Source organism: Melopsittacus undulatus, chromosome Z, assembly GCF_012275295.1.
Source record: "Melopsittacus undulatus isolate bMelUnd1 chromosome Z, bMelUnd1.mat.Z, whole genome shotgun sequence".
Classification (NCBI taxonomy): Eukaryota; Metazoa; Chordata; class Aves; order Psittaciformes; family Psittaculidae; genus Melopsittacus; species Melopsittacus undulatus.
Window position 1 is genome coordinate 18,146,169 of NC_047557.1, and position 16,848 is coordinate 18,163,016.

Here is a 16,848-nt window from a genome sequence, read left to right on the forward strand (position 1 = left end):
CCTGATAACTGGAATAGCAACAGTTCAAAGAGGAGTTGAGAACAGAAGTTTGATGTCAGTAAGAAAATTGAAGTGTAAGAAGGCTGAGATAAGGCAAAGTTGACGAAGGATGAAATAAAATCATACACAATAATACTAGCTAGATTTTCCCATTCTCATCTATAAAATCTGCTGAGAGATACAGTTCTGAAAAGTGACCTGCTTCACATGCCATTTGTGAGGCATTTGGCTGTCTCTTAAGTGGCTTTTATGAAATACCGCAAACAGAAATGAATAGATGGCTCTTAAATAATGTTTTTTTCATAGCTGCACCACAAGTGAGGCTCACTAGCTGAACAGCTTCCCTGAATTCTGTGAACCATTATAAACCAAGATACAGTTTTCTAGTAATACTTCAAAAGGTTCTTTTGCACTCTGGTACTTTACAGTTCAGTAAACAGTTCAGCTGAGTGCATTAAATAAGAAAGAAGTATCTTTGTTTATATGCTGTGGTTTACAGACTTTCCTATTACCTTAGATTATTAGAATAGGTATTACGTATGCCTGTAAGTACAGTCAAATAGACTAAGTCAAGAGGAAAGGATCGGAATGAAATACAGGACTGTACTATGCCATAAACCAGTTTGCAAACACAGAGGAATCTTTACTAATCTTTTTGTTAAATTTTACATTATTCAAAGGCTCTTGTTCAAAATGCATAAACTTCCCTAAGACAGAGGTGGGTTGTAGAACATTAGTTTCATTCCTCACAGTTTTGGAATTAAACTCTTTGACTTCTGTTGTTCTTACTATAAAGAGAGCATAGTTTTTAGTTATTGTCTAGTTGTATGAATGCCTGAATGTGTATGTGTGGGGAGTAGCTTGACATTTAGAAAGCACAAACAGAGCAAATATGTCACCTGTGTATTTTGTCTTTACTGCCTACATAACTTTTGCCTCTTCTTTTTAAACTTCATTGGGCTTTCTAACTAGATAATGTAAAATTCAGTTGATAGCCGGTATGGGCTATGCAGCATTTCTGGTATTATTTGCCTTTTGTCTGATTTGCCTACAGGAGTTTTCCACTGGTTCACAGAGAACCTGCTGTTCTCATATCGTGATCTGTGGATAATTTCTTAATACTAGGTCTTCTGGTTTGGAGAGTAGCATGAAATAAAATTGCTGATCAGCATCTGTATAGGCAGTAGTTCAGAGTTCCTGTCACATGTCAGCAGTTGGGCAGCTTATAAGTCATGTGTTCTATTGCTGTAAAAGTAGTATACCAGCTCTTCTTTCACAATGAGTTTTATGATTTCTCCTACAAAAATACTTAAATAATTTTGGGTCATTTTATTCCTAACCTGTCAAACCTCTCTCTCAGAAGTGTTTCTAGCGTGTGCTGTAATCTGGGAGAGATGACTGATATATTTTTTTGACTCATGTGCATATGGGTGTCTAGAAGCACTGAAAAAAGACTTTTTCTCAGAAATTTCGTTGCAAATAATGGGTGAGTTTATGTCCAAGCATGTGAAGGAACAGCCAGGTATGAGCCTGGGACATTTAGAGAACTGTTTCGAGATGTACGATCCTCGCTTGCCTGTGTGCTGATTTGAATCCAAGGTAGCTCTGTGAATTTTTGCCTGAACTGTTGCTCAGCTCAAGCTGTTTTCATTGTGTATATGCTTGTGCCATGCACATACCCACCTAATTAATGAAGCTGTTGGAGCAAGTCCAGAGGAGGGCCACAAGGATGATCAGGGCCTGGAGCACCTCCCGTATGAAACCAGCCTGGGAAAATTGGCTCTGTTCAACCTGGAGAAGAGAAGGCTGCGTGGAGACCTCATAGCAGCCTTCCAGTATCTGAAGGGGGGTGCAAGGACACCGGAGAGCAACTCTTCATTAGGCACTGTAGTGATAATACAAGGGATAATGGATTCAAACTTAAACAAGGGAAGTTCAAGTTAGATATAAGGAAGAAGTTCTTTACTGTGAGGGTGGTGAGGCACTGGAATGGGTTGCCCAGGGAAGTTGTGAATGCTTCATCCCTATCAGTGTTCAAGGCTGGGTTGGAGAGAGCCTTGGGTGACATTGGTGTGAGGAGTCCCTGTCCATGGCAGGAGGGTTGGAACTAGATGATCTTAAGGTCCTTTCCAACCCTAATTATTCTATGATTCTCTTTCTAAATTTCAGGTAAGTTTAACATCTAGCTTTGAAGATGTGCACTAAGTTACAAGCCACAAGTCAAATGCTTAAAATTATTTTCATGGTTATTCAGTACGTTTGTATGATGTTGCTTCTTTTTGTATCACGGATTTGCTAGCAGAAAAGCACTATCAGTTCCTGTCCTGTTTTAAAACACACACCTGGAAAAAAAAAACCCCACAACTGTTTTTTTGCATATAAACTTCTTAGCAAGTAGAAGCAGTGTTTATGTATTTCTGTTTCAGTTTTGTTTGGTTTTTGCTGCTTAATACATAAATTTCAACAGTTTAGATTAAATAAATTGGTATTCCTTTCATCCATTCAGAAACACAATTTACTGTGTTCATAATTTAAGATCATTTTGTAGGGAAAAAAAAAATCATGATGTGCCATTATTGTCTGAGAATGGGGAAGTTGCTTTTCCTCCAAACCCAAAAGTTACTTGTGCAGTTCATACTACAAAATAGAACTACATGGTCTCCACAGGCAATAGTAGTAAATGTATCTTGGTAAAAATAAAATACCATTGATTCTGTTAAGTCTTTATAACTTTAATTACAGTAGTGAATCTAATACCAAGGTAGTATTATACCACTCTATTTAAGTTAATCTTTAACAAGTTCAACTCTACAAGCTGTCTTTATAAAAATGCATTATATTGGATCTGAATACTGTGATCTGTACTGTATTTGACATTATATAACAGCCAGTCATTAATGTCTGTATTTTATGTGAGAACATAATACTGATTTGTTTCTTATCTGCTTAATTGCAGCATGAGACTAGGTTAGAGGCTGTGGAAGTTCTGAGCTGGCAATGTTTTCATGTGCTTTTAGTTCAGAATTTAACGTCTTTATGGTGGCTCTATCCTATGAACCTTGTATCTGATAAATGCCATAATATTAAAAGAGGTTGGTTTTCTAAGAATGGTTATCTGTTCAATGTATTGAATGGTTCATCATGGCTTCTACGTATATATTTACACCTACTGGTGCCCTGGTCATTCCATATCAGAATACTTAAAACACCATTAAGACATAACTTCTTAATGACTGCCTAAATTTTTCATGAGGTACATGAGTTTTAATTCAAGACTTGGGTTCATCTCAATATTGTGATCTGATTACCTGGGCTGCGATATCTGTTTTTCTTCAACATATCTCCAACAGTTGACCAAAAGGGGGTGCTAATAGATCAAACACTCAGATATGTTGCATAAAGAGGTTAAGGAGCCTTTTTTTGTGTGCAGTGAATTAAATTTCAGCTATGGAATTAGATCAGGTAAATACAAGTTTTTGCGTTGGGTGTTGTGTAAGATCCCAATTACAACTGTGCTCTTTGTTAAAAGCACATTCATGCCTTGTAAATATGGCTGCTTCTCATCTACCACTGGGCTTGTGGGAGATTCGTCGTGACATTTCCAGAGGCTCTGTGGCAGGCATTCTCTTTTGTAAGACTTCCATTTATTTTTCTGTTCATGCAGTTAAAAAGAAAATGTATATAGCTATTAAGCATAGGTTGTTTAGTAGATATTCGAGAAGTTCAAATACGCTGAAATTTAGAGATTAAATACCGATATCCAAAACTACCAAGATAAATGTTCAAGTTTGATGCCTTAATATTATTTATCCTGATACCAGAAAATACTTCATTGTCGTTTTTTTCACTGTTTGGTTTCCATAATAGAGCTGGTTAATGATGTCAGCAAAGGTGGGGCTGCTAATGTAAGAAGGGAAGAGGAGACATAAGTATGTATCCTGCAAAAAGGAACTTTGCAATGTCCTTATCCTACACTGGGATAAGGTTGAGAGTGTCAATATTGTAGTTAAGACTGGAGAATGACTTCTCAGTGGACCCCTTAATTTGTGTAGCAGAAATGTGGAACCCATTTGTAACTTTCCTGGAATAGCGGATGAGGTTGGAAGGGGAGTACACATTTCCCTTGGAAGAAATGTGATTAGATGATAACAGCATTTGTTTTTCTGGGATATGTGATACCTGTTGAAATTTTTCAACTCTACACTAGTAGTCATTAGTAATTTCTTCTGTAAGCTAATGTAAGAGGTTTTTTACAAGTATTTAATAAAGCTTTAAGACCATGTAGTGTAGTCTTTGCCAAATTTCTGCTTCTGCCTCTTTACACAGTATAAAAGACATTTAGACTTACTGTGAGACTCTGAAATAACATTGTAGACAGAACCCAGTGTAGATGCCATGTTCAGGTATATAATGCCTCTCTGAACAACTCTGTACTGTGGCAGAAAAAGAACCCTTCACCTTTTTAAAATTCCTAACATTGAAACCAAGAAAGATCATTAAAGAATATAAAGCAGATATTAAAGCAGAGTTCATCCTGAAGATGGACTATAATCAGTCATATTTACAGCAAAGACAAATTGTATTATACAAAGTTACCTTTTAAGCGAACCACAGAAATTAGTATGATGAAATCATAATAAATGATAGAAATTATTAAATGATAATAGAGGAAAATTAATGATACAGAATCACAGAGATCAAGTTTAAGGGATTTAAATGCCCAACACAGTGGTACCAACTGGGGAGAAAATATCACTTCCATAATTGTAAACCAAATTATAGTCTGAGCGGTAGTCTTTGTAGCCAGAGGAGCTGCTGTACATTCGTCCAAGTTATCCATATTTGTGGAATCACAAAGACACTCCTGTATTTATGTGACAGGCTAACATGTAGAGAACGAAGAAGGAATATTCTGTTAAGAGAATGACTAAGGGGTTTGAGAAAGGGAGTATGCTTGGGGAGGAGGAGTATATTCCAGGCGCATCTGAAGAAAGAAGTCCAGAAAACCAGATGTCAGCAAGAGGAGAATTTTGCTGTTTAAGTCCTTATAGGGTAAGTGTGGTATCTTGACCAGCCATACAGCTGTGCCTCAGTGAAAGAAAAGCTTTTGGTGGACTAGAAGACCTTTTGAAGGTTTGGTTATAATCCAAGAACTTGCAGATTGCGTTAGCCCTTACATTAATGTGGAAAGGTATCTGCAAGATCATAAAGGGCGTAAAGGATGACTTTTTATTTTTAAACCTTAATTTTACTTTTATCTACATAATTTTGAAGGGTTTTTGTTTTAAAAGTCTTTTACATTTAGAAGCTTGTTTGCTCGTCACGAGGGAGCTCATTGTAAGAAAAATGGTCAGATCCACTACAGAGCTGTGGCCAGTTTGGAGTCTCGTCACACTTTATTAGATAATAACTGTGAAGGAAGTTTGTTGGATCTGTGTTTTGAATGGGACAGTAATGGCCCTGGGAGATAGTAGGGTTTATTGCTGGGTTTATTACATTTAAAAATTTCTGTTTACTTTCTGAACTTAAGAATTATATTGCTGGTCTAGTTACTATTAAAGCATTCTGTGTACAGTAATTTTAAATCAGTTTGATTAGTCCTGGAACAGCGTAAGAAACTGAATTTCCTGCTCTTAAGCCCTCCTTGCAAGATGTTTTGACAGGAAGAAAAACACAAAAGCAGTCAAAAAGAGGCAAAACAGAATAATATGGACTCTATTGCTTACAAAGAGAAAGGTAATCTGTTTTCTTGCTTTCTGGAAGTCAGTAGTAGAAGAAAAGAGTATTTTGAGATGGAACTGGAGAATGTATGTTTTATACTTCTGCAGGTTTTTCTGTCACAAAAGCTAAGTAAAGGGCAAGGTTGATATGGGCAGAGGCACGCATGTATGTATTGGGATTTTTGTGAGAATTACTTTACTGTTGGGGACAGAATAAAAGGTTTAAATTGAATGTTCACTTCAGTGATTTAGATTGCATATTCATGTACTTCGAAGGTAAAGTGAATGTTGTAAAGTTTATACAGTTTTTAAGGGGAAATGGTAATGAAGTGATAGATGTCATTGTGGGACTGTGAAAGAGATGTGTTTCCTGGTTATCTCCTCAGTTAAGTGCCTGGCATTAGGGACAAACCTGCAGTGAAACCTGTTGAAAATTAAACAAGCACTCTGGGAATGAAGTAACACTTTCTATTAACTTCTGAATAGTAGTATTCCAGATCACATGGTGTTTCAGAGTTGCTGGTGTTTCTAAGCTCCAGGTTACTCATCTGTGAGAGGTGGAACAAATGTAAATGTCAAGAGCCTGTCATCTCTAAAGCAAAACTCGTGGTTTATGTGTTTTTACATGGAAAGGCCTCTGTGGGTTTAAGGTTCACATTCCTAGTCTAGTCCAGTTTTCAGCCGCTTTTCAAATAGGAAATTCTTAAGGAACTAGATGATCTTAAGGTCCTTTCCAACCCTAACTGTTCTATAATTCTATGATTCTGTAATATGTTCTTGCCAATTCATTGCAACCAGGGATGGACAGAAGGCTGGACATTTAAGAAATGTACACGTTGCAAATTCCAGTAACAGTTGGTTTTTTTCCAGAATGATGTAGTCAAGAGAAGTGGCTTTGAAAAATGATTAATAGGAGCAAAAGTTGGGTTTATTAAGCCACCTGCCTGCTTTTGTAGTAGAAGAGCTAAAACATCATGAAAGCTGTGAGGTGTGATACCTTGCAATTTATCCCAGTTGACAGAGACATCTTGTGAAAAAAAAAAAAAAAAAAAAAAGAAAAATCAGCTCCCTTTGTATGCATTGTAGAGGCATCTCAGGGAGAGATTCTGCCCACCCTTAATCTGGTAGAATTTTACCTTGCTCTTCCCTATTAATTATAATGGTATAGAATCTTTTTAGGTCTTTTTTTTTTTTGTTTCCCCTGTAAAATATAGGTTACCCGATGAAGAGAAATAATTTTGGAAGGGAATGGCTTTTACACTTCTCAAAGCTGATGAGTGCAAAAACCCCCACCCAAACAACCAAATTAAAACTGAATCGTGCTAAATTTAGTTCCAGGTTGCATGTATATTACAAGAAAAAGTAGGATTCTGATCAGCATTATTATTTAAATCCTGGCATACTCAAATCTTTACATATTCATCAGAACAAGTTTCAGAGTAATTCTTCATTCATAGTTTAAATTATTTTCTATCCAGAAAGGACCAATTTGATTGCATAATCCAATGCCCTTCTTTGGCCATATATTAAGTAGTGTAGTGAATGCTGTATCACATAAAGTTCAAGAATACCTGCAGAATACAACTTTTAATATTAAAATTACCGGGGAGGGGGGGCTAATTTTCCCATCACTATGTTTTGCCGTGTTTTGTAGCTTCGGCTGCTTACCACAGGAACTCAAGTGTAATGCTGATGTTCTGAAGGCTTTTAGGCTAATTGTCTCTTGGTCCATTTTTGAATGAGAGCCATTTAGGAGCCATGTCTTGTAGCATACTGCAATATCTGTCTGTTCTGTTTTTATGCTGTATTGTTTTACATGTAAAAATTAAAAAAAAAAAAGACAGCTGTGTTGAGCCAGAAGCTGTCTGGGACAGAGATTTTGAGCTGAGTGAGGAGTTACCATTTTGATGTTTATAAAATTCTTGTGCGCCCTTGAACTTAAAAACTTCATCTTCTTTTTCACAGTAGCCTTCCAGACAGATTTTGTCATTTTAAATAGGAATAGGTGTGTCTGTCCATGTCAAAAAGTTGGATGATTCTATGAACTTTGTGCTTTGAATTTGTTTTTCGTGAAATGGGGATTTTTTGAAGTTGTTACTGGCAGATGGAAGGTAATTTAGTAGCGTAATTTGTGTTAGAATTATATATTTGTGGGAATCTGCATTTGAAATAGCACTGGACTGAACTTTGTTTCAGTTGTGTAGTTTCATAAGATTCTTGTGGCTAAATTGAAATTCCTTTCTAGTGTAGGTTTTGCCTTCTAAAAACTTTACCATGCTAATATTGTCTGAAAATTTAATGCTTGTTTAGTTAATATGTTAAATCCAGTGCAGCTAGATTAATGAAATAGTCAAATTCGTATCTTGAAGTGCCTTTACACCAGAGTTGACAAAAATCAGGGAGGGGTCTGAGATCAGAAGATGTAGTAGATAACATTTGTTGGGGAGACCATTTCCCCAGTCAGGTCTTCCATGTTTCCATGCATGTAGAATGCAATAGAAAGTATGCTGTTACAATTGACAGCTTTTGGATGACTGTGTGCAGGTTATCTGGTTCTGAAACAACTTTCGTGCTCTTGATTAACAGTTATACTTTAAGTGGGGAAAAGTTATTTTGCATTATATTGCAGATTTTCTGAAAGCCTTGGAATTTCACTTTAAAAGATGTGGTGTTTTTAGAGACACCTATTGATGGTTTAGGTAATCATTACCAGTAACGTTAAGTTACGAAATATGGTTCTAAGAATCCCATAGGCAAAATTCTTAAAATTCGTTTGTATTTGCAAGCATGTCTGGCTTCCCAACTTAAGTAATCATCTGAAGAACAGTTGAAACAAAAGTGGCTTAGTGCCTCTTACTGTTCAGTTGCCTATATTCTCTTTTGTGCCTTGTTTGTTTAAAATGACCTTAATTAAATGTGAAGTACATTATTAGCTCAGAGAATTGGGCTTTTTGGCTTGTTTCACCTGCTGTTGCATTATTTTGCCAAAGGATAATTTGTACTAAAAGGACCCAATGACCACTGACATCAGTAACATAAAGCAAATAAAAGGGCAAATTTTACTTCTTAATTCAGTGATGTGGAATTGGGTTCTATATTTCCATCTGTACCTTACAGGTTTTGTACTTATGCAAGAAGATTAATCATATTTCTTCTGTGAAAATAAGCTGACCCATACCAGCTTAGAAATGAAGCAAAACAATTGTTTTGCCCGCTCAAAATAAGAAAATTCTGTTGTAATTGTCCGCTTAGGGTTTGTTTTGTTGTTTTTTGTTGGGTTGGTTTGTGTGTTTTAAATTTGTTAATATTCCACTGTTAAAGTGTAGTACTGATGCTTTACCATTGCAAATGGATTTATGATTTTTTTCCTCTCATGCCATCATTTTAAGGATCAGAGTTCCAGAATGCTTGCAGCAGCCTTGTGTTTTTCTGTCTATTCGTGACAAACCAGCTACTGTACATTCATATAGAGCAGTACAGTCCTTGCCACTGGCAGTCTCTCTGTGACAGAGAGCCTGTAGGCTGACATAAAGTGCAGCCTGTTGTGAACTGCTGAGTGGGAGCCTGCCAAAAACTCAGCAGACAGAACTAATTGGGGAGAAAAAGGATTTTTGTGCCCTCATCTCTCCCTCTTCAATTTTTTTTACAAGACGGATATTGTTAAAGTAACTTGTTTATGTAAGATTTGTCTGCCTCTATTTTCTCATTGCATGAATCATTTTTTAACTTCAAGTCTCGCACTGCAGGTCACTGAGCACTTCCACATGGCGGCTGGCACAGGACCAAACCCGAGACACGCAACTCATCACAGTTGATGAAAAATTGGTAAGGGTTTTCTACTGCATATTGCTATGATACAGCCTTCAGGCTGCACAACAGGCATTCACTATGGTATTCTGCGTTCTTCTAGGAAAGCTGTATAAATGTGAACTACAAAGCAACAATCCTTCATACATTTTTGAAAGGGGAACATTAGTAAAGCATAAATATGTGAAGGAAATGGGGCATTCAGTGTAAAGCCATATAAAATGATGAATACCTTGTTTATTATTATTATTCTTATATTATGGCCAAGGACCAGTATAAACTGTATTTTATAACAGGCTTATTCTTTTTGAAATCTGGGTATATTTTTGTTGTGGTGAAATCACAGAATTTGCCAGCTTCCTGAAATTATCTTCATTAGGACCCATATTACTAAAGAAACTGTGTAAAGAAGCATCATGCAAGATTACTGTAACTATGCACATATACTCTAGCTTTTGAATATGTATGAAGGTTAGATTACAGCTAGGAACAAATGCATGACATTCTTCTGCTAATCAGTAGCAGATCAGAAATTTGGCAATCTTTTCTTGTAAGTTCTTCCATAATGTGTGGTCTGTTACTCTAGATGCAACCTGACACTTATGTTTACATTATTCAATAGTATAATTTTTGTAGGACTTCTGGGGAGAATGCATCACAGCAGAAGCATGCTTTTCATTGGTTTTTATATCGCTTTTGAATCTTGAGGAAAAAAACATTCCCATCATATGTACCAGACACTTCATATTGTGTGTACTTTCTTGGATCCCTGAAGCTATAGTAACTACTTAAGAAATACTTGGAATTTTTATTTATAAATTGGACATTTGGAATGATAATTACAAGTTGAGATGGCTTTCATTTATCTAGTAAAAAGCACACGTACTTTAACAACTCTTTAAGGCATTTTTTTTCTCATGCTTTGGAATATAAATGTAGCAATAATCTACTCACAGGTAAAAAATATCAGTTCTTTTGTAAAGTTTTTTTCTGAATTTAAAAAGTAATAGTATAATTTTGAGTTCAAAAATTAATACTCTGTTCTGGCAAACATGATTATCTTGCTAATCTAGTTGCATAACTTGGGATTCAGGAAATTTTATTTCATGTACTGGAGTTCATGAATCGCTATGTGGGTAACATTCACCCAGTCAATAGACTTACATTTTCCTAAATAAATTAGGAATTATATTTGATTATTGTAGCGCTGTTCTTTAACATTAAAAAAAAGAAAAATCTAAATAGAGGTTTTGTAATGGCTGAATTTAGAGTATCACATTTCCCTGTTGTGACCTCAGGTGAGGGATACATAGTTCTGAAAGAGAATACAGTCCAAAGACATACCTCCAGAATAAATACTCTTCTATCTTCCATTTTGTATTTACATGGGCATTATCCTAAGTTAAGGTTATTCATTACCCTGTGTGGCTATGAGTGTTTCTACTTCCGGTTGAGTGAAAGTGATGCTAATTTGAAATACATCTATTTATTCTTTTAATGCTAATGTAAGCTAATGGTAAGTGAAGTGGCTCTTTCTAATGTCATTATATGTTCTCATCAAGTTGGAGATGCTCATGTCTTAGTTGTTGGGGTTTTGGTTTCTTTTGACATAGTAGCAGCAACTGAATAATTTTGTTTCATTTTGATACATTAGATAATGTACCTAAATGATTATTTTATCCTCAGTCCTTTCAAGCATTAAGTTAAATATCAGACTGAAAAGTATTTTCCTGTAATACTGTATTGTAGGTGCACATTGTAGATGCACAATTTTTTTTTTTCAATACCGTTGTAGAGCCTGAAACAAATCATAAACAATTAGAACATTATTTTAAATTTTTCTTTTGTAGATTTAATTAAGTTTTAGGAGAATTTCCGTAATGCCATAAAATATCCAGTAATTGATGTGCTGTTGGACATGACATTCTAATGGACAAAGATTTCTATTGCATTACAACGGGAAACCTTCACAAAGGGATTTGGTGTGGCTGTCAACTCTTTCAGGGTCAGAAGTTCTCTAGACACCTGGTAAACCCCATGGAAAAATAGGGTACTGTATTAATTTGTTGTAGATTATTGCAGTGTATTTCTTAATTTTAAGTAGCATTAATTACAACCCATTAAAACTAACTTAACATGTGCTTTTTCTGGGTTTGAGATAATGTTGCTAAGCATAATAAAACTATTATTTCCATGCAAATTTTAATTGAACTGTATTCCAGAAGTTGATGCTTTTAATTGAAAAAGATCCCTCCTCTCATATTACTGCCAGATGTATACATATTTTTGGTAGAAATCTTTGAATCATATTTTGATGGATTTGTTGGTTTTGTTATACTTTTTTTTTGATGGAAAGCTTGATGATTTTTATGTGCCTATTAGAAAAAAGAAGCAAGAACAGGCAGAAAATGTGATATGGTTATTTTTGTTTGCCTTGCTACTCTTTTAGTTTACTTCGAATTTGAACTCTTCTGTGAGTTGATACACTCTGCAAGGCTAATAGATTACCACTGTGGTTTTTGAAAACTTTTAGCTATATGCTGTAGTCAGATTAATCTGTCCATTTCCAGTGCTTTTGTTGACCTTATATTCCTGTGTGTGCGTGCATATGCTAGAACTTGATCAACAGGGATTCCTCTGAATTATCTGGAGTTCAGTTTGGTTCTGTAAGTACTAAATTGTTCGTTGTCTTGGAGAACACAAATGAAATAGATGAGAGAAGAGCATCCTGACAATGAGTTATTAAGCAGTAGTCGGTCATCTCCTTGCTGCAGGCCAGCATGTATTGAATACAACAGAAAAATAAGTTCTAATGAAGTAGTAGAAGATACAGTAGTTTAGACCACATTCATTTTTCATTTTAGAAAAAAATGGGAGTCTTAAGTGTAAAAGAAATTAAATGCTCAGCTTCTGTAGAACACATCCAATAAATTATCTTTGCCTAAGTTACTAGCTGTTTTCAGTGAATATTGAATAGGAAAACTTTTAAGAAACAGTTAAGAAGAAAATAACATACAAAATGAACAAAGCTGAATAGAAATGTAGTTCTTGCATCACATTTTGAATCTCTGGCCACCAATTAGGTCATATTCCAAGAGTCTGGACAAATAGCTGTGTGAAAAGTAGTCTCTCAAGACTCTGCTTGGATTAGGAAATTTGGACTATAGAGGACAAAGGTTGTCGGCAGCAAATCTCCCTCAGGTAATGTTCCAAATTATTTAACTGTTTGTGTGTGTTGAATAATGTATCTTCCATCATTATTATATAAAGCTTTAGTGTTCTTGCCTAAAATGTTTTATATGGCTGCGATTTGTTTCAGTTTTTTAAGTAGCTGCATCAATACTTTTTGTTGTAGCTAAAAATTATCTGGTTCAGCGTGTCTGCTTTAAGCAGGCTTCCCAGTCAGTGGTGGTGACACTACATCGTGGGTGTCTAGCCTGCAGTTCCTACAGGCTAGGCACTTTTGTGAAAGTTGCTGTCTGCAGTTGGAAGGTACCCCTAAGAATTTGCCAATAAAAGGGCGTTTGTAGTAGTTAAATGGTAGCACATTTCAAAATTAAAACAACTGCCAGAAAATAGACTTTGTATCTCTAAAGCAGAATATTCCCCTGATAATATATATGGTGTAGCTCAAAGCAAAAATTATTGCAAGAGTAGTTGTAGGGTTTGGTCGCTGGGGAGATGCTAGAAACATTGTGGAACTGTGGTTAAGGATCAGCTATTAGTTGCAGCCATCTCACAGATGTTTTTATTCCGCATCAGGCCAAGATAAAATAGGATAAGTTGCTGCACAGAATTACACATTTAAGAGCAGTTCTATCAAGTGCATTTGAAATAGTACTAAAGTAGTTTCTGCAGCATTATGAGAACATGTCCTAATGGACTCATACTACAGGCATGACAGACTAGCTACAAGGATGCTATTGACATTTCAGCACCTGTGCTGAAACTGTTTTGTCTCTACTGTTATTTAACCCCTTTTTTTTTTCAATAATTGTTCAGAAGTCCCTATACTGAAACTCAGCAGAGGGACAGTTTCCTTCTGATTGTAGACAAGCTCTATATAACTTAATAAAGGTAACTTGCATACACTAGACTGAGTGCATGAGATCTGAACCCCTTTTTGAGGATGAGCAGCTCATACTTTTCAGATTATGTTCAAGAGGAGGAATAAATACTGTATACTGCAGCAGACTAGGACAAAGCAGAATAAGTGAACTGAGTGGTTTGAGAAATGCTGTGGATGCTGTTTATCTTAACTGTAGTAAAGCCTTTGATACCATTTCCATTCTCCTGGAGAAACTGGTTACCTGTGGCCTGTATGGGTGTCACTATTTGCTGGGTAAAAATGTGGCTGGATGGCCAGGCCCAAAGAGTTCTGATGCTTTCCAACCCTACCTATTCTGTCATTCTATGAATGCAGTTAAATCCAGTTGGCAGCGAGTCACAAGTGGTGTTCCCCAGGGCTCAGTATTGGGCCAGTTCTGTTTAATGTCTTTATCAGTAACCTGGATGAGGGGATTGAGTAAACTCACAGTGAATTTGCAGATGACACAAAGTTGGGTAGTAGCACTGATCTGCTGGAGGGTAGGAAGGTTCTGCAGAGGGATCTGGACACGCTGCATTGATGACACAAGGCCAATTGCATGAGGTTCAACAAGGCTCAGTGCTGGGTCCTGCACTTTGGCCACAACCCCATGCAGTGCTACAGGCCTGGGACAGAGTGGCTGGAAAGCTGCTCTGGAGAAAAGGACCGGGGAGGGGGGCCCTGACTGATGGAGCTGAACATGATCCAGGTAGTGCCCAGGCAGACAAGAAGGCCAAGGGCATCCTGGTCTGTATCAACAATAGTGTGGCCAGCAGGGCCAGGGCAGTGATCACCCCCTGCACTGGGCACTGGTGAAGTCGTACCTCGAATCCTGTGTTCAGTTCTGGGCCCCTCACTGCAAGAGAGACATTGAGGTACTGGAGCGGATCCAGAGAAGGACAACAGAGCTGGTGAAGAGTGGAGCACAAGTGTGATGGGGAATGGCTGAGGCACCTGGGGGTGTTCAGTCTGGAGAGGAGAAGGCTGAGGGGGGATCACTGCTCTCTGCCTGGAAGGAGGTTGTACCACAGTGGGTGTTGATCTCTTCACCCCAGTAACAAGTGATAGGACAAGAGCAAATGGATTGGATAGTAGGAAGAAGTTTTTCACTGGAAAGATTGTCAGGCATTGGACCAGGCTGCCCAGGCAAGTCACCATCTCTGGAAGTATTTAAAAGGTGTGTAGACATAATACTTAGGAACATGATTTAGTGGTGGACTTGGAAGTGCTAGGTTAATGGTTAGACTCAATTATCTTAAAGGTCTTTTCCAATCTAAATGATTCTGTGATTCTTATAACTATTGTGAAATTGGCATTGGAATCTGTGCAGCTTCCTCTTGGCTGTCCAGAACTAGCAGTTAGTGTCTGTTTTAAGTGTTTACTACTAGATAATTTAGGAGTATCAGTGTGTATTAGGATTCTCAGAATGTGAACCTCCAGCAAAAAGGTTTCAGAAATATTCCAGTCCATTTTTTCTAGAAGACTGCATTATTAGCAAACATCACACAGTGTTTTCAGGATTGAGTCATAATTTGTTCACTATCCAAATCCGAACTTTGGCTAGGCTTAGAAATTAGTGAAATTGTATAATCTTTGTTTGATTATAGAAGCATAGACTTTAATAAATGGTGATAATACTGCAGCTCGATATAAAATACACAAACAAGTGAAAAATAGCCTTTAATGATGAAACTTCCTCAGATCTCTGTCTGATAGTCTGCAGTGCTCTGAAAAAAGGATATAACAAATAAAGTTTTAACATGTTTTTTAAAGTGTCATCATTGCTAGCAGCCTTTCCCAAAAACTGAGAGTATATAATACACTTTTACTCCGAAAACCAAAACACAAAATAACTTGTGAGACAGTGTGACATTGCATTTGAAGACTGTGTATAGGAGCTGTTTTTGTAACTTGGTGAAGAGAAACACTTGGGAAAGTACGCATTTATTAAAGGCAGGCTTACTAGATTTCCTTTTCTTGAAACTACTATACAGCCAAGAATTCTCCAAGCATTACCACTGTGTTAGATAATAAGGATATAGTGGATGTTCTGTGTTTTGGTTTGTCAAAATGCTGTTAACCCTTTGTGGGTTATTCCTTGAGGGTGAGTTCAAGCTGTTCCTTAAGTAACTAAACGGGATAAAAGAATTTAGGATAATCCTTTCTTCGTTTAAGCCACTCTAGCTGCAGTATTTATTCAAGTGGTTATGATAAAGGATTCAGTTCAGGACAGCATTCCTCTTCAGATGAGGAATGTAACTTACAAATCTTTGTGTGCTTTATATGTATGGCTCTGTGACAGGGAGTCGTCATATTCAAAGGGTACAATGTGCCAGAATGGAAATCTGTGTGGGACTTAAGACAGTTCTACCCATTCTACCCCACAGCCTCAAATATAGGGGGCTTACATATAAGTTTGTATTTCTTCTTCCCCCTTTCCCCCCCACCCCCCTGCCCAATTAGATTAGTTTGTATTTTCCTTCAGAATAATGAAAAATAAATAACAATTAAAAAACGTATTAATGTAAAGTAAAGTGTTTTTTTCCAACCCTTTACTTTGCAGATATGTTTTAAGAAACAGTTTTCAGTTTTTGCCAAAATGGCCTTGTATATGAAGTCTTGTGTTTTGGAGATACGCTTTCCTCCATCACAGTTGTGTCAAGTAAGCAGATGATCAGCTTGTTTGAACTGTGTTGTACTTGGAGTTCAAGCTGAAATAAAAGTTGTTTGCTGGTGGTTTATAAAATATTTAGTACTGTGTGTCTTATCCTCTCATTTAACCTCATATGCAGTACTTATTGTTTGGTTTGCATTTGGTCATTTGCATTTGTGATGTTTGACAGTTGAGTGTAGAGGGTGTTTAAAGTTTAAAATGACATTCTAGAATTGTTTCAAAACTAAAGGCATTCTGTCAATCAAGGAGAAATATTCAAAAGAAAAGTCTGTTCACAAGTAACAATACATGTGTATCTACGCCAGTAAAAATGTCTAGGAGTACAGTTGCATAAATACTTAAAGGCCTGTACTTTTTGTGATCATTGATAGTTGATTTGTGAATATGCATTTGTGCTGCTACACAGTCTGCTAAAAAGGTTGGGAATTTGGGTTTTTTTTTGTTTGGTTTCCCCCCACACTCCCCAGTGAAGACTAAGAAATACTACTGTGGGGATGGAAAAGCTGTCTTGGATAATTTTGTCAGGTAGCTGATGTGTAATTCAATATTGAAAGGTTTTA

General features: G+C 36.7%; 1 protein-coding gene across 2 annotated transcripts in view; it reads left to right on the top strand.

The window, feature by feature from the left end:
- NDUFS4 (NADH:ubiquinone oxidoreductase subunit S4) overlaps positions 1–16,848 on the top strand; it is a 47,361-nt gene that overhangs the window by 11,284 nt on the left and 19,229 nt on the right. For both annotated transcript variants that reach the window (XM_005151954.2, XM_031051623.1), the window contains exon 2: positions 9,467–9,545. In XM_005151954.2, the coding sequence (XP_005152011.1) occupies positions 9,467–9,545 (79 nt within the window). The remainder of the gene's footprint in view (positions 1–9,466; positions 9,546–16,848) is intronic.